Source organism: Anoplopoma fimbria, chromosome 1 (assembly GCF_027596085.1).
Source record: "Anoplopoma fimbria isolate UVic2021 breed Golden Eagle Sablefish chromosome 1, Afim_UVic_2022, whole genome shotgun sequence".
In the NCBI taxonomy this organism is placed as follows: Eukaryota; Metazoa; Chordata; class Actinopteri; order Perciformes; family Anoplopomatidae; genus Anoplopoma; species Anoplopoma fimbria.
In genome coordinates, this window is record NC_072449.1 from 17,244,156 (window position 1) to 17,271,197 (window position 27,042).

Sequence of the window (27,042 nt, forward strand, 5' to 3'; positions counted from 1 at the left end):
ACAGCAGCTTTAAGAAGGCCAATATGAAGCCATAGTCCACTTATTTTTCCTCTGTTCTACCGATGATTATACTATTTTGAATCTCTTTCTCTCATTCCCAATCAGTACAGTATTATATTAACCAATGTTTTTCTGTCAGTGTTATGTAATGTCTGGACTTCTTCATTCAGACTCAAACCTATTCACTGCAGCAGGGATGAAAGTTGGTCATTTCATCTACTAAACTGTCAGGTGAGGCTGCCTTGTTCTAGCATCCCATCCACAGTATAAATTATGAAATAAAAAATATGAAGTATATGAATATGTCACAAGCCTAAATAATTACTAGCGTCAGAGCTTTAACTGAAGCTCTGTAGACATCAAGAGGATCCTTGTGCTTAGTGCATCTTTACAATTTATTGTTCTCAAAGGTTAGAAATACATATAAATGCTCGAATCACAACCTCGCATTCACTAGTAATACTGGTTATGTTTTGCTCCAGCATGTTTCATGCAGCTGCAACACATTTATTATTATTAAGACAAGGGAGTTCTTAAAAATAGACCGATAGTAACTGTACCTAAGGAAAAGCAGAGAGAGACAATAAGCAGCTTCAGCCTCTGTAAATTTGTATTATAGAATTAGAACACTTTGCTTTGCATTTAGTGTTCCTTTCAACAACAACAACAAATGTAACCAATGAGGAAAAACAACATTTTCCAGTCTCATATAAGCCCCCACTTACTGCAATAAGTTAAACTCAGATAAAACCCAAATATAGTGTCATTAGTCAGTTAATTTTTAGCATAACTGTTGTTTTTCAAGGTTGTGCCCCTTAAAGAGCACTTGTAATCAATTAAGTTAGAATGCAGCTAGAAAAATGCCATACATACTAAATAAGGCAAGTGGTATGTGTTAATGGTTGCTGTTGTTTACAGCTCTTTCCTTTTTATAAAAAATACATGTAGGAGTAGATGCAAATTATTTCATTCCATGTCAAGCACTGGGGCCAGTAGGAACTGCTGCCCACCCTCCTCAGACTTAAACATGGTCACCACATTACTTCCCTTTAAAATCAACATCATCATATTAAGCATGAACAGCGACTGGCTGGTTGTTCTGCTGACTCCCTCCACTAGCCCAGCCTCCTCTTTCATCTCTTGCTTATTAATAATAATAAACATGAAATGGTATTTGTCTTCTCTCTCATATACCATATTACACATCTCCATACAGTATATCACTGCTCTGTATATCTCTAGGGGTGTTGATGGAGCTCCCTGCTGAATCATTAGTATTTCGCTATAAAGGCAGTAGCCTGTGGTTATATATCTTCAAGTATAGGGTATAGGGTGCAGAGCAGGACTGTGTAAATATAGCACCGTAGCAGGCAATGGCAACTCCAAAATCCATATTGTTACGCACAATATTCCATCAATTTAAATGTATGTTCAGAGAAAACTAAATATGAACTAATTTGCACAAGGAAAGCTTTTGTCAGTGTTTCACTATTATACTCTATATGATATTTCTGGATTAACATGACTGCTAAATGAATGTGTAAATTCCACTTTACTGCTGTGGATTTTTCTACATTACATTACAGTCATTTAGCAGACGCTTTTATCCAAAGCGATTTACAATAAGTGTATTCAACATAGGTATTCAAGAGAACTACTAGTCACCAGAAGTCATAAGTGCATCTCCTTTCTTAAACAAGCATCTAAAAGCATAAACCAGAGCAAAAGAATAGTGCAGAAACAAACTAATACGAATACAATAAGTGCAACAAACAAACAATAAGTGCAACAAATACGAATGCAATAAGTGCTACGAGGGAGGCTCAGGGTAGTACTTCTACTGTTGGGAAGTTTAATCCGAACCACATATCTTCATGAACTCAGAAAATCCTATTTTTAGCTGATAGTTTTGTTGAATCAAAGCAAACGTTTTAAATCTGGAATGTATTTGCAACAAATTCATAATTAAAATTATAGTTTTTGTGACCGCGGCCAGAGGCATTACGTTTTCGAATTGTCCTTCAGTCCATCTGTCGAGTCCATTTTCGTTTTCTCAGGAACAACTGGGAATTTCCTCACATTTGATAACCTGGACTCGGCCCTAACTAGGCATCTGAGCCACGACGATTTGCAGGTACAGCAGGTGCGTTTGGATCATCTGCCCCTGCACATGTACAGCCTAAAATAATCAAAAGTAGCCTATGTTTTCATTGAAATACTCTTTACAGCCTGAGGAAAATGTTTTTGTAGAGGACTGACTGGCCTTTAATTCAATATATATATATATATAAACACAATTAGTCAAAAAGTGGAAACCTACCTCTGGAATAAAAAAATAAAAAAAGTGCAATAATGTCAGATTGTGACGACGTAATAGCACAGCTTTTTCATTAGACATCCTCAATCCTATAATTAATAGATATCAAACAACTAACATCAGGATGAGAAGGGCGCACCACTTACCCCAGTGTCCTGTGAAACAGCCTTCCAGTTGTTGGAGCTAGAAAGATTTAACAGCCAATCGGAAACACGGGGAGCCTCCCTTCAACCAGCTCCGGTCAAACTTCTCATGGGGAGGGGAGCGCAGGAGAAGCGTCGACTCTTATCATGAATGCTCTTACACGGACATGTATCTCCAGAGTTCATTTCCAGCCGACTTCATGGTAACTCCCGAGCAGACCGATCCACATCAAATGGGGATTTTTATCTCCTGAAACATTTCTTGTTGGTGTTCATCCGTGAAACGCAGTTTGGAGATATCTAACGCATCACCCCCCCACCCCGCTGCTATACCTCTTTTTTCTCTTATTGAATCTGCAGATAGATGGGCTTCAGTGGAACAGCCCTCTCGCGTTCTCCTCTCTTTCTATTTGTCGCCCTCCCTTCTCTCTCTCTCTCTCTCTCTCTCTCTCCCCTCTCTCACTCTAATTACTGTACAATTCAACGGAGCTTTATTAGAATCATATAGCATAGTGACATGCCTTTGTCAATAGGCTGCTGTAATGTTAATAAAAACACGGTGATTTGAAAGCATCATGCTTTTTTTCAGGATCAGTAAAACGAGATTTGAACTAATAAATAACATTTGTCTAATAGCTGAGTTCCCCATCATTGATTAGGTTTATGAGATTTGATCACTGCTGTGTATTCCCCTCTAGAGCTGTGTCATGGTCACATGGTCAGGCTGCCTTTCCTAATGAATTTCCCTGATTTAATTCATTTGGAGATGACATTGAGCAATATTCTCTCCTCTCATCCCGGCATAGTCTTGTAAAAGTCCTGCTTACTGTTTACTGTTTCAACTTTTTATAATTGGGCTATCTACCGGTCCCTGTGGACAAAAGAGGTAGTGTTTCCGAGCACCAGAATCACTTTAGAAAAATTTCACTGCAGCAGGGTCTGTACATGTCCTGTCCTGGTTCTGGTTCTCCTGCTTCTCCCTTCCCTCAAGTAGGCCCAGCAATACTCCCTGGGCCTGCAGCAGTATGTTGTTGTGTTCCAGCTGGGACCACAAGAACAGTGAGGCAAGGCTCTACTGCTGGCCAGAGGAGGAGCCGCTGCTGCCATACGCAGAGCTCTCGACCTCCCGCTGGAGCTCGGACTAACAGTCAAAGGTGGCAGTGAAGCCGGATCTTGGTCTGTTCGCAGTGGGCTGGCTGCTGCTGGAGGCCGTGCTGGAGTCGGAGTTGAAGGAGTTTCTGGTGTACCTGCATGTTTTCGTCTCATTCTGCGGGGAATGCTGCACAGATGACAAAACTATATAGAAATAGTCAATCTTTTTGCTGATGATCTTGTTTAAATTAGTATTAAATTGAGACTTGAGTTTCATAATCAGTTAAAAGATCCTCACTGTTACTTTAAATAAACCTTGCCACCTTTGAGTTTTTGTAAAGAAAAGTCAATCAAATTCAAAGCAAGATAACATTCCATTTCATTCCATTATCGGTAACCGCTCATCCCCATCAGGGTCGCAGGGGGCTGGAGCCGATCCCAGCTGACATTGAGCAAAGGTAGGGTGAACCCTGGAAAGGTCGACGGGTCGCCAGGCTATCACAGGACTGACACATAGATCTTATAGGTTTGTGGGAAGTGAGGACATGAAAACTCAAAATGCATGCACTTGTTCCCTAAGTGTTGGAGATATGGGGTATCTGCATCATATTGTGCTGTATGGACAGCGTTTTTTCTGCTTGACAACAGTGTACCACTTTAAACTCCTACTCCAGATCTAATTACTGCTGGAGGACAGATCAATGTTAGGTAAGCACGCGAGAAGCATATTTTCACCATGTTGTTGTAGCACCTGTTCGCCACATTGCATCTGATTGCATGTCATTCACAACTGTCAGATGAGATGACATTACAGAAACATACACTGTCATGTGCTTGACATTTCTGAATGTCTAATTTAAACCATGTCCTCAGAACCTGCTGATGACTTTATCAAGTAATTTATAGTAATGGCATTAAATCTAAACTATGGTAATGCAACAGGAAGTTGTCTGGATAGAACCAACCTCCTGTTGATTGAATATGACTAAATAAAGAAAAACCATTGAATGAGAAGGTGTGTCCAAACTTTTGACTGGTACTGTATATGTATTTATTTAGTAATAGGTCTATAATATAAGATGATATTCTTGGCTAAATATAGATTTTGATGAGCTCATTAATTTATATTTATTCCTAGTATGAGCAATAAAGGCTTTACAATAGTTTAGATTTTCAAAAAGTATTAACCTTTCAGGAGGGTTATAATACATCTAATACTACAGATATTTACAGCTGCCTGTAAGGACCCATAATAGAAAAAAAGTCTTGCATGTATCTGTGTTGCTATCGTGACATGTGAACCATGAAATATGAAGGGCTTTTATAACTCATGGCCGGATACAGTAGGACTGTATGATACATTAAATTGTACAGTGTTGCACAAATGAAGCTTAAAACCCTGTCATTAACACTGATGTTGGCACATAGAATGAAATGTTAATAATAAAGCCTATTTTGAATTACATTGAGTCTGTCCGTCCATTCTTGTGCTGTCTATACAGCCTAGTGTAGACAGCAAAGGGAATGTGAATGATCCAGTCATGTTGACCTAAGTGCGATGTGATTAGTGGTGATCCCTCCTCCTGTCCACAAAGCTTGATTCCTATGCATGCTCATTATCCACAGATGTCACAAGGTTACATCTAAGAAGGGCATTTCATGATTATCGGGAGATAAGAATGAACGAAGGGGAGGAAGTCTGGATACAGAAAGATGGTAAAACGGAGGGAGAGATCATAACAGTTTCTCAGCTGATTGCCAAAGCAACATCACATGAAACTGCCGTGACATCATTTTTAACATGACATTCATTGAATCCTTCATCTGCAACTAAATGTCTTTCTTTGTCAATTGAAAGGAATAGTTTTGCAGGCTATCATTTAAAAAAAATCTGGGTTGAGAAAATAAAAACATTGTGGTTGCTATTGATGGTAGCATGACTATTTAAAGATGGCGGATATGCAGGATGTCCTTGTTGCGCAAATTGATAATTCTAGTGACAATTTTCTCTGACATTGTTTTGGACTGATTTAACATCACCTTTTAGAATAGGATCACTTGGAGCCTCAACCAAGGTGGTACCAAAAAAAAAGTACCAGGTACCAGGTACTATCCACAACTTTTGATGATGGAAAACCTAAAATCAGTGAGTTGAGTTAAGTAGAGCCGTGCTGTACCATGCAGTGGAAATGCAGCAATAGTCTTCCCAGCGGATGGTAGAAAAGGATGTCTGATGTTGATACTTAAACACACCAACTGGTAAATTCCAAAAGCTGAGGCAATATTGATCAGATAAGGAGCGCTTCAACCAGAAGGCAGCTTCAATGAAAACAAGATTACCAAAGGGATTCATTTAAATCTGGACTAAACAGACCATTCAGTCAATTTATGAAGTCCTCTGCACCGGAAATACTGAAGACAAAATCTTATTAAGATTTATTTGATGATATAGTCTTTGTAAGTTTGGAATGAACAAAAACATTTTCAAACCCCAACTGTCCGCCTGTGCATACATGAAAACTCAAAACTATAACTGGCTCTGCATGAAAAACAACGTGAAGCATAAGACAGTCACTGCATAAATGTCTTGTTTTGTCTCTCTTCCTTTTAGGCAGCCTTAACTTGCAATATATCATACAACAATGTAACTTACTCTCAACTTGACTGGCAGAATATCTCTTAACACATTTAATTTTACGGACCCAGTTAGGTGTTAAATATTTTAAACATCTTCAATTTAAATTATTCTAAACAATATTTGGTCTAATGGTTTTTACATTGATTCATCATTTCATTATTATTTCAATAAACATACAGTATATCTCACATCTCATCTGCACTTGAGGCTATATTATTGCTACTGCATTGTGAGTAATGTAGATGCGGAACACGGTTTAATATGGATATGTTTATAACTTAGAAGTTGTCATTGAACTATGGGGTTGAAGGTAGACAGAATGACTCATGTGATCCTGTACCAACAATGAATAGATAAAATAATGTTCAGCTGTAATGTCCATGCTGCAAAGTGACTTACTTACCAATAAGATGTACGTGAAATCAGATGGATAGTGTATGATCCTTTGTGGCTCACTGTCTGCCTTTCCTGTCCAAACTCAACCTGTGAAAAAATAATTGTTGCCACAACCACAAAAGGCTCACTGTGGGTGTTTTCGTTGAAACTCACTACTCTCTCGATAGTGTGTAAAGCAGTCACTGTATTTCACTTAGCTTCCATGACACATATTGTGAGGTTAATTATATATTAATTAAAATCTTACAGCATTATTTATTAAAAAGTAATCAGCACACACAATCAGAGCCACAATCTGATCTATTTTTTTTCTTCTCAAAATAGGCCAAAGGCATAGAGCTGTGCTTAATCTTAGAATGGAAAGGACGGACAACCCAGAAACATAATGCCTAAGGCCACGGCTTTCGCTGCGGTGGAAGCATAATGAAGCAGGTATATGGAGTATGTGTCACTTATTACAAGCTGAAAATACATGTTCAACAATTGCAACTTATATGAAGTCAAACTCATATTTTACAGTGACTAATAACAATTTAAACTTCTTAATTTTGTTTTAAAAATGACGTAAAGTCTAACCGAAACTTTGGGAAATGGCTAAAGAACCAGACAAACACGTATGCAGCATTTATAAATCTTATTATTCAACAATATTCACAATACAACATCAACACTGCTCTGCTAGTGACAGTTTCTAATAATCCCAATATATTGTATAGTTACTTTGTAATACATTATCGAGAGGCACTTCCAGTAAGTCTGGCAATAGAGGAGCTACAGTATTGTGTCTAAATTACAAAACAGTAAAAATAAATATTTTTCTAAAAGTTTTTTGTTATAATATACTTTTGAATCTGTACAGTATATATTTTTTATACAAAGTCAACCAATATCTAGAAATAAAATTTCATATTCCACTTAAACAAATACTGGTGAATTACACAATTTCCCCATCCTGTAGGTATTGCTACATGTGTTAAGTGCAAGATACTGGAGAGAAGAAAATAATTGAATCTGTGAAGCGCCTGCCATTGAAAAAAATATATACCAGTCTTGTTTTCCTTGCTTTTAAGATGGTGAAAAAAAGTTTGTTTTGGTTTCCCTTGTGACAAACAAGGAAAGCTAATGAATGTAGCATTCAAACAATGTAGACATACATACATACATGTGAACATGGTATGGCACAGGAGCATAGCCCCGTTTTAGAATGACTGAAACAATGAACAGTACAAAAAAGGAATGTTTTTGGTTCAAACCATCAAAAGAAACTACAAGGGCTTTAGTCAGAACAGTGCTGCCTATTGACACGGCAGTGAAATAACAACAGACAGCAAGGACAGCTCTGATCTGTTAGATGAATGCTAAAATGGTTATTCATTTGCTTTAATTTGTCCTGTCTTCACATGAGAACTGTTGAAAAAATATTTGCATATCCAGACGTACCTCCCAGATTTTGGATAACACTGAAAAATAAGAAGATGCAATCAAAATGCTCCTTTAAGGGCTCATTTTGTGCAAATCACAAAAAAACACTGAGTTTTAAAAGTTTCTTTGGTTTGCACAAGTTAATCCAGTGTGCAGCAATCCCCTTCTTCTCAAAGTCATTACAATAAACCTCTGACATTGGCTTTGATAAACTAATATAATTTTAATGTAGACCCTGTACGTTTGTTGTTTTATGGCCCAGTTTTTACACAAAGATGTTGTAAAACGAGATTTATGAATGCGATGCAATTGCCTGCTACAAACCACTAGCCCATGTTGCCATGACAACTCGGATCAAACACAAACAGGTGACACACACGAATTTTCAGAGACAGCAGGTAGTTGATATTACCACGGACCAAAAAGAAGGGAATCATAAAATTGAGAGCATCATCCTCTGAACATGTCCAGTGGTTTTACTTTTCACCTTGCTGCAGTGATGTACACATGTACCCGTGTCGGTACACAGTGGCATCTCTACTGGGTGTGGTTACATGTGAAAAAGAGACTATTTCTGACCAATCCCATACCACTGATGCTGTGTGTGGGCTCAGTGAAACGCAGTGAAAAACTGTTTTTCAAACTGTCGTTAACTTACTGCAAGCCGAGACCCTATCAGTGGTTCACATGTTTTAGGCCTTTTTACAGAATCACTTATACTTGACATTACAAGGGACCATTTTGCAAACAATGCTGCTGTGTTTAAATTTGTCGAAATTTTTAAATTTTTGATTATTTTATCAACTGTTCCAGGCATCCATTGGTTTCCATTCATTTTAACGAAAATCAAGTCTGCGTTACTTTTTGCAAGTTGCATTGTTGTTCTGAAGTAATGCAGTGCAGTCTTTTGAACTTAAACTGCAAAATCAAAAAAAAACGAATGCAAACAAATGTTCACTGTGATGGACTGTGCTGAAGGATTTTATACTGTAGAGAAATAAATGAAAAACAATGGCTTGGCCTGAAAAAAAAACATTTAGAAAATTTAAATATGTTGAGTATACATTTGTGGCAAACACCTGCAAAAACACTGGCATGGTTCTTTCATTTCATTGCAAAAACCACTGAAACCTGTTCTTAGAAGATTGAAGGAAACAACCAGTTGACCACTCCATTATGTCTCTTTTGAAGAAAAAAAAAACGTAGTGGCTACACACAGTTTTGGATTATTAATGAAAAATACAGCAGCCCCAAAATTCTATCACAGCTTTGATTAAGTCTCTTTGATTGCTGCACTGTAGTGAACACAGTAAGTGAGGCAGGGCTTAAAGGGGGGATCAGAAGTGGGAAGCATCCATTTTTAGTGAGCATTGAATTCTCTGATCACATAGAGTTCAAGCAAATAAAGTGAAAGGAGTGAAAGGAAGTCTACAAATTCCCAAACATAGAGGTGGAGCATGGGGTGATACAAATGTAAGATATAAGAACAAAATTCATAGCAAGAGTATGCACATTAGAATGCAAGTGAAGCATCAATATACTGTATGGTGCGTCAGGTATTTACAGTGCAGGGGCACAGGCCCATTCATGTAGGCTCATACGCCTGTTGTTTACAGGAGGCAGGATGCTTGCAGAGCTTTTTACAGTATTGGTTATTTTGAGAATAACTAAAGTTTGAAAGCTATGTTGCTGTACAGAGCTTCAAAAATGCTCAAGTAAAAGACCCCAGTCGTTGCCTCACATGACACAGAGATGTGTAGATCAGTTGAGTATCAGCTGGTGTTTCCAGATCATTTCTACTGCTACAGGTAGACTTATGGTGACAAGCCAACGTAAGGCTATTGGAAGACATTTTGTCCAGGTGGGGACTTGGATAAATCCAACTGCATCTTGCTGCATAAGCTACAAATACACAGCTGCACTTTGTGTTGGCAGGTAAATCTTTCAGGGGTCTGAAATCACTTTGCCTTTTCCATTTCTATGTTGCCAAGTGACAATATGGACTTTTTTTTGTCTGGTCTAATTCATATCAAGGTGAAAATTTCTTTAAATAAATTCACCTACAGTTCTTCTCTTTTAAAACACAAAAAAGCCAGAAATCTTGGTGTAGTCATGGATTGGGAATTCAATTTTAAGAGCCATATTACGACAATCACTAAATCAGCCAACTATGACCTTAAGAATCTATCAAAAATGTAAATACTTGTTTCTCAGCAGGATTTAGAGAAACATCTCCATTTGTTTATCTTCAGTAGGCTCTCTCTAAAAGTTGATCAAACAGCTGCAGCTAGTTTAGAAAACTGAGTCCTCATGAAGACCACAAGAGACCGGTATAGTTATCAGATCTTTGCGCTCACAGTGTCAAATAATTTACTTTAAAATATTACTGTTTGTTTAGGGTCAAAATACATTTCTGATCTGCATTCCCTGTGTGAAATGTTCAGACGTCTTAGATCCTCTGGGACAGGACTGCTTTCTGTCGCCAAAGTCAAAACTAAATAAGAAGAAGAAGAAGCGTTCTGTGTTCTGCACCACATATCTCGAACAAATTCTTAGAAAAACTGTTTTTCAAATTTCGTTCTTATAAATCAGGGCTTGGTAACTTTCTGTTAGCCACTTTAATTTATTCTATTTGAGCTTTTTTTATCTTTGATTTTATTTCACAATTAAATCCTATTTAAATGTGTTTTTATATTGTCTTGTTTCTCTTTTCTTTACGTCTTACATGTCTTTTGTGAAGCACTTTGAATTGCCTTGTTGAAAGGTGCTAACTTGCCTTGCCTTTCCTCTCAACTAAACAAACAAAAGGCTCAGGCTTTGGTTAGCACAGGCTTTCCTTTTTCGTAGCAGTGAAAGCAAGCTCAACCACTGCACCCTTTTGTAAGTACAATGAATAAGCAGTCAATGGCATTATGTTGCACAGTTTAGCCCTCCTCTGCACAATGGACATTGTGATAACAGTGCAATGGATACAGCTGAGGATTTAGACAGTATTAGCGTTTGCTTAACTTTAATTGAGTAAAGAAATTGGGTCACAGTAGGGCAAGTTCAGCCAGTAAAAACTCAGTGTCTGTAAACAAGCCTGTTAAATTGATTGCTTAGTCTGTTTTTATAGAGTGTATGTGAAAAATGTCTAATGGACTGCATCTTAGCTCATCGTTGAGGGATTTTGCAACTGCAATGATGCAAATGACCTTCGTGCTACAAAGCTGAAGCAAAATGTACAGATCATTGCTGCTTATATGCTTCTGATGCACTGCAGATATAACACAAACTCCCTGCTCAGATTTACCAGTAAGCTACTCCAAAAAATGCTGTCAAAATCCAAGAAAGTCTTTCAATTAAATAAAAATGTGCCCTTATTCACTCTTTCAATTTTAAAACAAAGTACCTGCTATAGATTGGCAAGTGAAGACTAAAAGTATCTTTAAATCTCTGGATCTGAATTCCCAGAGTTCCCCTGTTGCTTTTCCAATGTCAGATCAAATCACACCTTCTGTATCCCTGTAACCCATTTTTCAGACTTGAGGATGTATATATCATCACATGATTTTGAATCCGACCGAACTGGCTCATTTTCAAAGAGTTACATCTCGAGGAATTTACTGAAATGTGAAAAACATCTGAGACCCCCCTTACCCTTCATAAGCAGCTACAAGGCAAGCTAAAAGGCTTCCCCCTCTCCTCCTTCCTCTTTCATTACTAAGTCTCATTACTGAGGCTTTTCACCTTGTTATCACCACCAATCTGAATCTGAGGACATCAAAGGAGAGCACAGACAGAACCCATATGCTTCGTCATCAGTATGGACTACAAATGGAGAAAAAAAACACAGAGGTCTGCCCACCTATGACCAGATTCCAATGGAACTTTCTTCCTTTACGCTATTGCACTTTGGCTATTTAAAAGAAAACACGTAAAATGCAGATGACATCTTCAAAGCCCATTTCTCTCCTTATCCACAAGTAAAATTTGTGCATCCCTCATTCTGGCTACAACAGCAATTGAGATTATAACAATTTAGGATTTGGATCTGCTCTGATTGAGAGTTACAGATAATTTCTTGAGGTTACAAAGCACCCCCTGGATTGCATTAGGCTCCATAGGGTAGCGTTTTTTTTTTTACGTCTTATTGATGTAAATCCTCTTGGGGGATTTCGAGGTGTGAGTCAGCTCTGGTCTGAGCCACTATGGTTTAGCGGATTACTTAACTTTCTGAAACATTTGACCTACCTAGCAGGCTATAAATTATATTGCAAGGAAGAAAGAATTCTTGTCATTAGTGAGTACATTACTGTAAAAGTACGTAAACACAAATTGGGAAGTGGCATAAAATGTGGACACAAATTATACTTTCTTAGAAAAACAACAATACCTCATTAGCTGTGATAAATCTTGTAAATTAGTTTAAATGTGATTTACAGAATGATCTGCTGTGTTGGGGCATATGGGCCAATGAGAGGCTGACACTGAGAGCAGCCTAAATTAATTGTATAGTGTGATCAATGATCTTTTTTCTCTTGTGGTTCCTTTGTGATTCTGAAAGGGGAACTGCATGTCTCAGTAGACATGTAAATAAAGAAGTAAATTAATAGCGTCGCAAACAACAGAGAAAGAAAATCTTGAAGCATTGGCGAGGAAACTGCAAGTCCTTTTTTGTTTCTTTTCTCTACGGGTTTCTGCCTTCCTGAGTTGTGTGGCCTGGAAACAGTGTAGGTGTGCTGGACTGACTCCGAGTAACAAAAGACAGGGAGAAAACATGCAGACCAACATTGTTTCACATGAAGAAAAACTTGTTTTGTATGTTTTTCCTTGAGCGAGAATAAAGCTTTTAGAGCAACAGGGTTCTTTGTTAAACTTCCTATCTGTTATAAGTACGAAATGTGATTCTACAGTCGCTGCATGTGTGTCTGTGAAGCTTGTGTGGGTGAGTGTTTGTATACACAATGGACTACAACTGGCCCTGTTTACCAACTCCTTCTGAGATCCACATGGCTAAGTCTCAGTGGACACAGCTTTTTCCCTGTCTTTCATCCCATTGTTTTCAAGGAGAAAGGACTTGTTGCACATCCTCAACCAGCTGGGTGGCTCTACAGTGTGCTGATAACACAGGAGAAACAAAAAGGGGGGAGGAGGGAGGGTGACAGTGTATTACTCACTGGTGGAGTGAATCTGTGAATCAGCGTGGTTGGCCTGTAGTGCAGGATGGGCAGCCTGGGTAAGGGCAGGGCAGCAGATCCAGACTAAAACAAATACTACAGCAAAAACAAGTACAATCCCAATCATTCTCTTTTTTCTTTTTCTTCTTCTACTTCTACTACTCTGTGTCACATTATCTTTTGCTCATCTCACCTCTCTCTTCTCATCAGATGAACTGGGCATGCATCATCCCTGTCCTCCCAGTTTTTTGTTAGGCACATATTACCCAAAAAATCTTCTACAGTGTTGTGTCGAAGTGCTGTGCTGGCTACCATATCAAGAGTTTAGTTAGGAAAGAAACAAACATTTTTTTTAGACAACGTTCAGATTCTTTGTTATAAGAGGAGGTCAGAGTTCCTAATATCACTCTGGATCCTCCTCTTTTTCCCCTGAAGTCTCTGATTGCAGAAGGATTTCTTCTTCCTCTATAGCTGGCACCTCTTCCCTTTCATCAAGACCGTCAATCGACTCCTCCTCTTTGCTTGCCAACTCCTCCTCTTCCTCATGAATGGCTGTGATAGGATCCGTAGGGCTGCCGATGCAGTTCGGTTCCTCTCTCTGAGCCTCTTCCTTGACCTCGGCAGCAATGACTCTTTTCCACATTTCATGGTTTTCCAGAAGATGCTGTGTTATCTGGCAAAAGACTTTGCTCCTGCTCACCTTTTTGGTTTCTCTTTGCTCTGAAAGACACAAAGTCAACAGTTAGACAAAATTGTGGGATAGTTGGCCATAAGGTTACTTTCTTGCCAAGAGTTAGATAAAATTATTTTTAGACTCTGATGTCTGCATATTAAATATGAAGCTACAGCCAAGAGCCTGTTCACAGTTTATAATCCAACTCAATGCAGACAAGGTAAAACAGCTTGATTGACTCTGTCAAAAGTTTAGAAAATTTGCCGTGTAAAACATACACAAACCTAAATGTTACGCTGTTGCCTTGCAACATCACATTGACAGCAAGACAAAAATATTATTTTGTTTTTTACAGTTTGAAGAAAAAATATTAGACAAACTTTTATTTTTAAGTTTAGCAGCACTGGTAGGCAGATTTTTTTTTTTACCTTGAACAGGTTAAGGCTAGCTATTTCCAACTGTTTCCAAGCTTTATTCTAAACTAAGCTAAGCCAACCGTCTCCTGGGTACAACATCATTTTATCACAGAAATATATGAGTCATCAATATTTTAATCTAAATCTCAGTAAGAAAGTGAATAAGTGTATTCCCCAAAATGTAAAACTATTTATTCAAATGGGTCATTCAGATTGTTAGCTATATAACAACCACTGCCAGTTTCATAGTTAGAATCTCTGTTGCCATTATTTCCAAGTCTATTTTTGCTACATTAATTATTAAGAGGTTGTCATACGGGAGGTATCAGAACTTGTTGATGTGTCCTCATCTGCCGTATCCTCCTCTTCTGTATCGTTTCCCTCCTTCTCCTCTTCTGGCTCGGTCTCTCCCTCAGGTGGGTCAACCCAGTGTCCCGGCATAAGAGCAGCGGAGTCATAGGATGAGCACAGAGGTCCCACTATGTGAGTGATGAACGACTCCTGTAGTTTAGCGAGCTGCGGAGCGGAGCGGTCCATGAACGGGCTGATGGGGAGGCCCAGGTTTGCTTCTTCGTCACCCTGGAAGGGTGAAAACATGGCAAATATGTGAGAAGCAGAGACATGATAAACTGTCAATGTGCTGGAAAATGGAACATACACAATCATTATATTTTATAATGATGAGATGCCGACCTGATAAATTCATTACAAAAATTGTACAAAAATAGTCCTCTATGTCAGCTTTGTTAGTGAGCTGAATATTCAAATTGTTGTTTACAAAATAAATAATTACCAGTAAGAAAGCATAAAAATAAAGGCAGTTGAATTAATTCAAAAAGATTATTGACAGCCTTTATGGTTATGACTTGCAGACTTTACAACACTTTGCTTGTTAAGCTCAGGCACAATTGAACTTCTTTAAAAGGTTTTTGAGATATGTTTGAAGTGACTTTGTTCTTACATGATGGCCATTTTGTGTTTTTCCTCTTTATTTTTTCTAAATCTCTGCTTTGCTTGTTTTGACACATATATATTGATAATAACAGCTCCATGTGGCTGTGGTTTATGCTGCAGTGTCTGATGTGGCTTCTATTGTACTTTCATATATTGTGACTGCACTTATGGTTCAGGTGTGTGTGTGTGTGTGTGTGTGTGTGTGTGTGTGTGTGTGTGTGTGTGTGTGTGTGTGTGTGTGTGTGTGTGTGTGTGTGTGTGTGTGTATGTGTGTGTGTGTGTGTGTGTATACAGTATATGTATAGAGGGGGAAGTGAGAGGAAATGGTTTATCAGAATCAGAAATTGCTAATGTTTTTAATGTTAAAGTGGTGCAGGTGTCCGTCTGCAGTATGCTCAAAAAAAAATCAGTCCAATCCAGTAGGCAAGTCTTCTGACTATTCTATTTCTGTTCAAAGGGAACATTCAGTTGCACACATAAAGCACTTGCTGAAGGGTCCCTGAGCAGAAAAAGTTAATCACTATCATCTGCAGAGGTGCTATTATGCAGCTGACCCTGACCTCACTGTGGAAGAAATGAGCAAAAAGATGAATTGCCTCTTAGGAGCATTGGACCATCACAATAACATCTCTATATTTAGCAGCATTTTCAAATATTTTCAGAATAACAGTTTTAGGGTTGTTTTGTCACTATCAATCAAATCTGATCAAACCACTCCCACACAGTCATGATTTAGTACATACAAGGAGTTCTTGACTGTTAAATCTTTATTAATAAAACCCTAAGATGTCTTTTCCAGCCACATTCCTAGTATTGTTTTCAGCTTGTCGGTCTGTATGTGTGTCATCATGGCAAAATGAGAGACAGTATTTTTCTTAAGGGGGCCAAGCAATCGTCCCGCTCCGAACAGCACACGGTCCGAACGGCCTTGTTCTTTGCCAGTGCTCGTTGCCTTCATTGGTTGCCCCCTGACAGCCCTGAAATTAGCAATGCTAGGAGCCAAGCAATCGGCTTGTTACGGCCACGCCTTGAACAGACACAGCACCAGTCTGTTTTAAATGCTAATAACTTTTAAAGTGAGATTTTGAGGAAGATTTCTAAGCATACTTGTTCGTAGAACTCGTTGACAATCCCCTCTGTCCACTGCAGGTGCAGCTCCTTGCACTTCAGCGGCCCGTTGACATCAGCCAGCTTGATGCACATCTGGCACACCAGCAATCGGTCGTTTTCGTTGGTCCAATCAATACCAGACACCCCTTCATCACCCACCTGGAGAGATGTGCACAGGAAGGATTGTGTAAAAAAGAAAACCACAGCTATGGATTGTCCAGAACTCCCCACTGATTGATTGTCAGCTGTAGTTTCTGACTATCTGGGAAAAAATACTTTTTTTATTACAGAAACAGAACAAATTGAATAAAAGGAGCTGAGAACAGACAATTATTGCAGATATATGATGGATGGTCACTTTTAGTTTTACCTTTGCATTAAACTCTGCAAGGAAGTCAAAGTGCTTTTTGAGGTCGGTGGCCAGAATGGCTTCAATGACTAAGAAGCGGAAGCGCTTGAACTCCACATGTTCAAGGTTGGCAAGGAAGTTAAACTCAGGTCGAGACATGAAAAGGTTCCACGCTGAAGCTGCATGGTGATTTTCCAAGACTGAACGATCATTGTAGAGAAGAGCCTACAGTGGAAGGTCAGAGGAAAAAAATGAAACAAATATCCAGTCTTGGCATTGGTTGTGCAGTATTGGTTGTGAATTGCTGTCTTATAGTGGTTGAGCTTATTGTTCTTTTGGTTGTTGGTTGGTACATACACTGCAGAATATAAATACTCTTCTTCATGTCATCTAAAATGAGCTCTTATTGTAAACATTTATGCTGCCGCACTCATTTACCTGTGGTGCACTAGTAGCTACTAGAAAGGCGTTGGTTCTTCCAGGATGGTCATAGTCGTGCATGGCGGCAGCTACATACAGAGCCATGAGCTCCAGGCCAGGGATAAGGCCAGCCAGAGAGCCATAGCCGTCCTCCAGCACAGAGTTCATCTTGGACACCAGGAAGCCTGTGGCACCAGGTGTAATGCCATTCTCTGAGTCTACTGGCAAATACAAAACACAGCACACTCCCCAGTTACTGATGGTGCTCTTTACGCAAATGCTGCTACCTCATTAGCTGCTGTACAACCTTGTTTTGTTGGACTTGAAATTTTTGTTCGTTTTTATAGCTTCCTCTGTGAATTTTATCTAATTATTTTTGGGGGCACTTTATGACTTTATCAGATAGTGATATCAGAGAGGGATATTTTTTTCTTTTTCTTACACTATATGTATCAAACATCCTCACCAGTGTGTATCCCATTCTCAGTCAGCAGGTTGGGTAGGCCTGGTACAGGCTGAGTGGTGAGGTACCAAACAGCATGTAGCACATCAGTGGCATGGATCCGGTTGTGATCTGTGGAGAGTAAAATGAAATGCTTATCCACACCAGTGGAGTGCAGTGAGACAGCTGTGATCAAATCCCAGGTGGAGCGGTTTTAAACATTCTTTTTTTACCATGTTATTTTTAAATTCTGAAGTGTAAACTGGAAAAAAAAACTATAAACTAAGCCCCTCCCAGACAATGAATATATCATAGCTAAAGTAATGGCCTTCTGCCTTTTAATAAAGATCTAATTTCTGGGAAATTTTAGATGCTGTAAAATATTTTAAAAGCTCTACCTGTCAACTAAATCTTTGGTTTCAATATGAATTGACACAAACACTGAAGCTAAATAGATATGATCATCTTCAGATATTAAGCACCATCAGGATACTTGATATTCCTGAAAACTGTAAACAATCAGATATATAACAGGCCTGCTGTTACTAATTGTCAAATACTATGACAATGCATCCCCCTTGTGGCAGATAAAGGTAATGCTTGGTATCAATATTTTTCACTTGAAGAATTTGAAGAAAATAGAGATCTTCTACTCACAAGGAATGACCCTGTATCCGTTCTCCAAAGCATGGAAGTAGTTCATGAACTCTTGTACAGGAATTCTGAAGGTCTCAAATAGACCTGTGTCCTCAAAGAGCTTGTAGGAAACCTGGGATAGAACATGAAGAAACCCACTGTGAGTCAGATCTAATCTTTGTAGAGGTTCAGATGTGAAACTAGGTCGAATCACTTCCCATTCCAGAGCACACCTTTTGTTGTAGAAATTACTTGTATCTGCTAACACAACATTGTTTCTGGAACTGATGATATCTTAGTCAACACTGGATGTCTGGAGATTTTTGATTTAATTTTCTAGCGTTATTGAGGCTGCAGGGTTAAAATACAAATCCAGTTTTCCCATTCCATGCACTGACAGCTGATATCACTACCACATTAAGCTGTTAATACCATACATGTAAACATTTCCATCAATATGAAATCATTTTAATAGAAACAGTATTTAATGTGTTTTCATTACATAAATGCCATCTTGGTTTCAACATTTCTTCACTAATTAGTGCTTACCTGACTGAGGATGCAGCCTGTCTTGCCATTAGTCTTCTCCACAAGACTGAAAATGGGAAAGTTCCAGTTGTTGAGTTGACTCATCATAGGCTCCAGCGCTGGCGATGCTAAAGGCTCCTCGGCCAAGATTGGTTTGTCCTATCAGGTAAGAGGAGAGGTCAGAAAGATACTTCAAGTACAGTAAAATAACTTTTATGTCACCACAGTTTGATGCTCAACGACGGGTTTAGGTCGTGGCTCAATTCAATCTTTAGATATACATTATAACACTGCTTGGTTTCCAGCATTTTTAAAGCTTTTTCAAAATAAAAAGTGTGTTCATTGAGCAGTATTCATACCTACTAACATTGGATAAATCATTGTAAAAATAATCCTAATCAAAATATATAATTAGTGTTCTTTTTTCTCCTTGTCTTTGGATGGATTTAAAGCACATTAAAGCACATAAAAGATAACAGACTTTGCTCCCTTTACCAAATCAAGCCTCTCTGATTACTCTACCTCTGGTGATGGCAGGAGTGGGTGAAGAACGATGCCCTCTGCCAGATACTCCCTGCAACCTTCCCTTGCTTCAGTCAGCTTCTTGCCTCCCTCTACCTCCTCCTCATTCTGTGCAAAGTCACTGCTGTCACTGTGGTTGGTCTCATAGGTGCTGTCGTAGGTGCTGTCATAGTCCGAAGAAGCTACGGCACGCTCATCTGGGGAGACATTACACATGTTAGACATGCTTTTTGATGTAACCATGTTGACGGTTAAACAAAGATGCAATGAGGGCAGTTGTGGAGAATGTTAGTATGACTGAATAGAATTATAAATTTAGAAACTAGGATGGAAGAATAGTCTTTATTCAACAAGCAGGGTAAATTCTGGAAGCATTTTCTTGTATATCACACTCATAGGCTGCTATCAGAGGCTGTACTTGTTACCCGTTTACCTGGATTGGGTATTCTGTCCCCCTTGTCGACAGATTCTACCCTGTGGTTTAGTCGATTGTTGAACGGCCTGCCACAGCTGATGGAAAGAGAGCAGAGATACACCAACCCATTCAGAGGATATTCTAGTCCATCCAGATCGTTCTCTCTCATCTATTAATCAAAACAAGTCCTGTCCCCCAAGCACAGACTGATGATGTGACTCATTTCCCCCATTCTTACACAAATACTCATCTACACACACATAAACAGATGCTTTTAAAACCCCGTTACAATAATTGTGAACTTGAACTGTATATTTATAACTGCTCATCAAAATGTAACAGGAGAAATGATTCAGTATGCGATTGGATGTACGTTACCTGCCGCAGAGTGATGGAGGCCGCCAGTGAGGGGTGGTGGAGCTCGGGGCGCTCTGACTGTGAGTTAAGGCTCTGTGGTGGCTCTTGTGGACCACAGAGCCAGGGGCTCGTTCTGTCAGGGGCCCAGACGGCTCAGGAAGCTGCACTGAGCATGTTTTGATGGTAGGGCTGGAGACAGGGGTGCCCTGGAGGGGAGGAGACGGGCACGGAGAGCCTAGAGGTGATACGTTGGAGGGGGGGAAACCTGAAAGAGAGAGCTATGATGATGCCAATGTTTCAGTCTTTGTGTGATTTGCTCTTGATACTTGTCTTCAATCTTTATTTGAAATATGTGCAGTGAATAGTTGAGCTGAGAAGAATTTTCTTTAGTAAAAATGACTCCATTTTAGAACTAGTGTAAACAAGGATGTCTTTTACCCATGTATCATACTCAACATACTCAGGTTGTCTCAGTGTGTTAAGTAGATAAGCATACACACACACACACACACACACACACACACACACACACACACACACACACACACACACACACACACACACACACACACACACACACACACACACACACACACACACACACACACACCCGGTCTTCCTAGTGGTTTGCTGTAGACGTGGTTGGAGGTGATTGGGGCAGCAGCATAGGAGGCAGACATGGAGCGACTCTTTGAGATGGTCATCATCACTGAGTTGTTCCAGGATTCACTGTTTTAATGTAAGAAAACCATAATTGTTACAGTTAAAAAATATTGTAGTCCTGTTGATTGTACTGTGTGAGTGAGTGAGACTTACCTGTCTGGGGTGTGTTTGATGCTGGCTGAGCGGTCTCGGCGTACAGGGCCCGGCTCTAAGGTAGGCAGCCCTGTAGCTGAGGTGGTCGTGGTCCAAGTTGACGAAATTCTCCTAAGCAATCCTGGGGGCAGACTCCGTCTTAGACGCTGTATTAAAGATAAACAAACACATGTTTGCAATCAAAAACTATTAAAATTTGCACCTTTTTGGAAACTATAAAAGATACGCCTTTTCTGTGTGTTTGTATGAAAAGTATATTTTATGATACGTTGAACTAAAGTTGAACATATATTTGAGTACAGTTAGCATTAACAGTTTAAATTTCTCACTTGTTGTCTTTTCACATCTGCTCCAATTCCCCAATATACATTCATTTTTTTGGAATCATTAGAACTCTTGATAACCCTCTACTCGTTTAAAATTCACAAAAAACACAATGTTGTGTCCCATTAGGATGTTTTGAAACAGTTTCATAGTATTTGTATCTATAAAGCAAATATTGTTAATTTGACAACATTCTTATATACAGTATATCACAATATATGCTGCAACGGTGTAATTTTCTATCATTGTTTCCAAAATATTTAAGGTGGGATCTTGTTTCATGTTCTAAACAAAAATGATTTGAGAAGGACAGGCTCGGTTAATATTTACTCTATAACCATAACAAAGTTGAAAATCCCTAAAAGTCACACATAGTTTGCACAGCAAGAGACTAATTAGAACATTAGGAAAAGAAAGGCATATACAGTATCTCACAAATATTGCTCTACTACTTAAAGAGACACTTCAGCTTCAGGAACAGGTTTTAACCAATATAAAGAGCTTTATTTTCCGGAGAGCAGCTGTTTTGCCCCATTTTCTACTCCATAAAACACATCAAACTAGAAGGATGCCGTATTTGTTCTTCCAGCCCATTCCTGTTTTTCAAAAGTATGTAAGTGACTAAATGGAAAGTAGAAAACAGGCGCTTGTTTACCCTGTGGTGTCAATATATCTAATGTCTCTCTCTCTCTCTCTCTCTCTCTCTCTCTCTCTCTCACACATACACACACACACACCAAACACACACAGGACTATAGAGGGCAGTAGAGGATTTAACTTTTTCTACGAAAGGAAAGCATTTCCATCCTTCTTTGTCTGTTCACTTCTTAGGCAAACATTACACACATTGTGATTTTTATAACTGTGAAGGAATGCAGCTTTAAGGGCAGATCTGAAACATCTTCACAGCATCATTATGCAATGATGTAGCTGACAATAATATCAGATCACTTGATGTTGGCTGTGATGGATTGCTGCATGTCATATTGGACGTTTTTACATAAAGTCTCTTTATGCCCTTACGATAGCACAATAAATATAAATCACTATAGAATGCTTCGGGAAATGTGTGGCTGTAATATGAGATGTTATAAAGACAAATCTGTGCACCAGAATTGTGTTTAATTTTTTGGGAGCTGTAATAAACTTGACAAATAGCCAGAACTGCTGGAGTTAAATCAAATGAAAGCCAAATTATTGCCCGGATTCAACAAGAAATGAAACAAAGTGTTTTGCTGCCCCGTTAAGTCAAACGGGAGAAACAAATTCACCTCAGTTATCAACATTGCAATTTCTGTCCTTAGTTCAGAGCTATAGAACAGGGCAACACTAGTAAACTGAATCACCAACGTTAACCATTGCTTCATGCAGACTCACAAATCTCCAATGAGCTAAGATGAGACAGTATCTCATTGAGTTTCACTACATGGGTCGAGCATTTGAGTGCACCCAGGCAGTGTTAAAGCTGCTTGTCACTTTCCTGGTGGGCTATCCTGCATTGCATCACACGCTTTATTTAGTTTCCTTGCCGCCTTAAGTGCACACACACTTTTTTTATGCACTAGCCTTGTAAAACATTAAAAAGCCCTCTGGAAGCCTGTGCGTCATTGTTAGCTACATTAGAGGCACACACTGCTGCATTGATTTTGTATTTTTCTAGTCAAATGTGAGTCTGACAATGTCATAGTAGTGCAATGCTAAATATAAGGATTACTCTTGTCTCTTATTTATTATTATGGTTATTTAATATGAGCAATGTAGAGGCTTGGGGAGGTGAGAGCATATTTGTAATTAAACAAGAAGAAAAAAGCAAAACAAATATTTCTTGTTTCTTATCTTTTCGTTCATCTTGTGACGCCTCAGATTTATTTGGGGTTCATTTCGGGGGTCCTGACGCTCAGGTTGATTTTCCAGTCTGTATTAATCAGCTTTATACAAAATTCCATAGATGTGATTGAGCACAAGTACTGTAATTCTTACAATCAGTCTTGGGGCAATCGATGCTTCTTATTAGCTGGTGAGTGAATTTCTAATTCCGATCCTTACATAATCGGAATTTGAAATTGGGGTTCAGCAATTGTAAATGATTTCAAACACTTAACCAAAGACAAAAGAATGAACAAAAACCCTTTTTTAAGGAAGACAAACATTTACCTTTGGAATGGCCAGTCTCTCTGCTTTTTCTGGCCCCTCCTCAGAGTCAGAGAAGGTGTACGGGTCTGCAGGGAGGCGAGGCCGGTGGAGCGGCTGGAGGCTGATCTGGGTGCTGAGGAGGCTGCTGACGGCCTTCAGAGAGCTGCAGGTGTTAGGGGGCAGCGAGGGGTCGGCCAACAGGTCTGAGATCAGACCGTGGGCCTCGCCCATCACTGCAATGTCCACTACCACACTTGTGCCCGAAGACTGGAGAAAAGAAGAGAGGAAGAGATTGAGAATGAGATAATCATTCTTTGTTCATCTTCTCTAGTGTAATGCAATGATGATGCGGTGAACAAACGTCACACAACACTGACGCACACAGCTTCTTTATCTTTATACCTGAGAGAGAAAGAGGATATGTTTGAGTGTGTGTCTGTGTGTGTGTGTGTGTGTGTACTGGAGATGGCACATGAACTGTGTGTGTGTGTGTGTGTGTGTGTGTGTGTGTGTGTGTGTGTGTGTGTGTGTGTGTGTGTGTGTGTGTGTGTGTGTGTGTGTGTGTGTGTGTGAGCATCTGTCTATATACTAAATTAAACATTTTATGGCCCTTGAAGGAACTCCCTATGACATACTGTGCTTGGTCATGTGATGTAAAAGGCTTAAAATGTGATAGAAAAAGAAAGCTAGTAGCATAATGGCTAAATGTGTGAACGTGTAGAGGTTAGTAATGACAAAACATAATTAAAAGACATTCTATGATATATGATATTCCTATTAAGAAAAACACCCCCCACTCCCAGGCTACCCCTACTGCCTACATTTAGCTGTCACTGTTTTATCATATTGACTGATAAGCCCAAGGCTCATCTATGTCGAAGGTCAACCATGTTAGGTTTCAGTAATGGATTCCAACGTTAATGTCACAATGTGCTAATCAGCTCCTCTTAAGCTTATAATCAATTTCCAGACACTGTGAAACACAGGTAATCACACACAAATGTATATACCTTTACAATATATATACAGTGGGGGAAATAATTATTTGATCCCTTGCCGATTTTGTAAGTTTGCCCACTGAAAAAGAAATGAACGATCTATAATTGTTATGGTAGGTTTATTTTAACATTGAGAGACAGAATATCAAAAAAAAATCCAGAAAATCACATTATATAAAAGTTAGAAATTGATTTGCATTTGATCGAGTGAAATAAGTATTTGATCCCCTAACAAAACATGACTCAGTACTTGGTGGAGAAACCGTTGTTGGCAAGCACAGAGGTCAGACGCTTCTTGTAGTTGGTCACCAGGTTTGCGCACATCTCAGGAGGGATTTTGGTCCACTCCTCTTTGCAGATCTTCTCCAAATCCTGAAGGTTTCGAGGCTGTCGCTTGGCAACTCTAAGCTTCAGCTCCCTCCACAGATTTTCTATGGGATTAAGGTCCGGAGACTGGCTAGGCCACTCCATGACCTTAATGTGCTTGTTCTTGAGCCACTCCTTTGTTGCCTTGGCCGTATGTTTTGGGTCATTGTCGTGCTGGAAGACCCATCCACGACCCATGTTCAGTGTCCTGGCTGAGGGAAGGAGGTTGTCGCCCAATATTTCACGGTACTTGGCCCCGTCCATCCTCCCCTCGATGCGGTGAAGTCGTCCTGTCCCCTTAGCAGAGAAACACCCCCAAAGCATAATGTTTCCACCTCCATGCTTGACGGTGGGGATGGTGTTCTTGGGGTTATAATCAGCATTTCTCTTCCTCCAAACACGGCGAGTTGAGTTCATGCCAAATAGCTCGATTTTGGTCTCATCTGACCACATTACCTTCTCCCAAGCATTCTCTGAATCATTCAGTTGTTCATTGGCAAACTTCAGACGGGCCTGTACATGTGCCTTCTTGAGCAGGGGGACCTTGCAGGCGCTGCAGGATTTTAATCCATTACGGCGTAGTGTGTTACCAATGGTTTTCTTGGTGACTGTGGTCCCAGCTGTCTTGAGATCATTAACAAGTTCCTCCCGTGTAGTTCTGGGCTGATCCCGAACCTTTCTCATGATCATCGATACCCCACGAGGCGAGATCTTGCGTGGAGCCTCAGACCGAGGGCGATTGATGGTCATTTTGTGTTTCTTCCATTTCCGAATAATCGCACCAACAGTTGTCTCCTTCTCACCAAGCTGCTTTCCGATGGTCTTGTAGCCCATTCCAGCCTTGTGCAGGTCTATAATCTTTTCCCTGACGTCCTTAGACAGCTCTTTGGTCTTGCCCATGGTGGAGAAGTTGGAATCTGATTGATTGATTCTGTGGACAGGTGTCTTTTATACAGGTAATGAATTGAGACAGATGTCTTTCATACAGGTAACAAGGTGAGATTCAGAGTACTTTCTTAAAGTGAAAGGACTAATCTAACCAGTATGTGGGAGCCAGAATTCTTGCTGGTTGGTAGGGGCTCAAATACTTATTTCACTCAATCAAATGCAAATCAATTTATAACTTTTATATAATGTGATTTTCTGGATTGTTTTTTTTATATTCTGTCTCTCACTGTTAAAATAAACCTACCATAACAATTATAGATCGTTAATTTCTTTGTCAGTGGGCAAACTTACAAAATCGGCAAGGGATCAAATAATTATTTCCCCCACTGTAAGCCACATAAACAGCCATATAAAGTTAAAATCAGTTATAATGAATGGACACAAGTTTGTGTCACAGTTGTCAGCAATGAGTTAAATATGTTTTTAGGATGTATTAAAGCCGACAGAGCAGAATATTAGTGTTACAACAAAGACTTTATAACATCCTACACATGACAACCTATTTTCATCAACTGCGCTGATTCTTTTTTAGTCCTAAAGGGACACAACTCAACAACTGAATAAGGTTGGATACAGCAAACTACACAATTAGAGATCAAAGCAGTGTCAATAGGTAACCCTTACCCTAACCCATCCCCCAAACAAAACAAAATAAACTCTGCAAGAACAAAAATACTTGATTGACTGTAAAATAACTGAAATTGAAATTCAGCTTTATCTTCTGTGGAATTGGTGAAAACAATTAAAGAAAAACACCATTTGGTAACATAAAAGAGACACCGACGAAGAGAGTTGGAGGTGAGTGAACTTTGTAAGAGTCAGCTGAGCTGTGTCTCCCAACTGAACCCTGGATGAACTGTGTTATAAAACAATGCTGTCAAACTCGTGGCGGATCAGACAGTTTTTATGCTTATTTGCCATTCTAAGATATTTTTTTAAAGTAGTGGTTCTCCCACTTATGCCTGTGGTGTGGACTCTTCAAGATACGATCATAAAGCTTTTTGAATGTTTAAAATAATCTTGAGAATGACTGGCAGTGACAGGACGAGGAAGTTAAAGTTTTACTATAGGGACAGGCAACCTCTATCTTCAGCCAAACACCAGCGGCGGATATTGATTGTCGATACAAGCGATGAAACAATAGCCAAGTCTCATCACCAACACATAAACTTTTTTGATAACTTACATTGAGACAAATAAAGAAATGTTTTATTTAAGGCAAAAAAAAGAAATGTACTACTCTGCCTCTTTTCAAAGCTCCTAATGGAATTTGCAAGATTCCATCACATTAAAGGAAAAACAACCAATGAGTGACAAAAAGTTATTCTTAATAAAGTTACCAACAATAGCTTTAATTCAGGAACTATCTGATCTGATATGTCAACAAGATTACAAATTAACCACACATTCGATGCCAGTTTTTAGTACTCAGGGCTACAGACACATTTCAGTTGGTTCAATACCCAGC

The 27,042-nt window shown here is 39.3% G+C and overlaps 1 protein-coding gene across 1 annotated transcript in view; it reads right to left on the reverse strand.

The window, feature by feature from the left end:
* Nucleotides 1-13,570: 13,570 nt before the first annotated feature.
* Nucleotides 13,571-27,042, reverse strand: part of LOC129092624 (cGMP-inhibited 3',5'-cyclic phosphodiesterase 3A-like) — a 40,531-nt gene continuing 27,059 nt past the window's right edge. The window contains exons 3-16 of the mRNA XM_054600635.1: nucleotides 23,284-23,529; nucleotides 20,806-20,951; nucleotides 20,600-20,718; nucleotides 20,011-20,254; nucleotides 19,651-19,727; nucleotides 19,218-19,414; nucleotides 18,717-18,854; nucleotides 18,189-18,300; nucleotides 17,556-17,663; nucleotides 17,108-17,307; nucleotides 16,691-16,894; nucleotides 16,318-16,479; nucleotides 14,574-14,835; nucleotides 13,571-13,887 (exon numbers count right to left, since the gene is read on the reverse strand). Coding sequence (XP_054456610.1) covers nucleotides 13,571-13,887; nucleotides 14,574-14,835; nucleotides 16,318-16,479; nucleotides 16,691-16,894; nucleotides 17,108-17,307; nucleotides 17,556-17,663; nucleotides 18,189-18,300; nucleotides 18,717-18,854; nucleotides 19,218-19,414; nucleotides 19,651-19,727; nucleotides 20,011-20,254; nucleotides 20,600-20,718; nucleotides 20,806-20,951; nucleotides 23,284-23,529 — 2,532 coding nt within the window. The remainder of the gene's footprint in view (nucleotides 13,888-14,573; nucleotides 14,836-16,317; nucleotides 16,480-16,690; nucleotides 16,895-17,107; nucleotides 17,308-17,555; nucleotides 17,664-18,188; nucleotides 18,301-18,716; nucleotides 18,855-19,217; nucleotides 19,415-19,650; nucleotides 19,728-20,010; nucleotides 20,255-20,599; nucleotides 20,719-20,805; nucleotides 20,952-23,283; nucleotides 23,530-27,042) is intronic.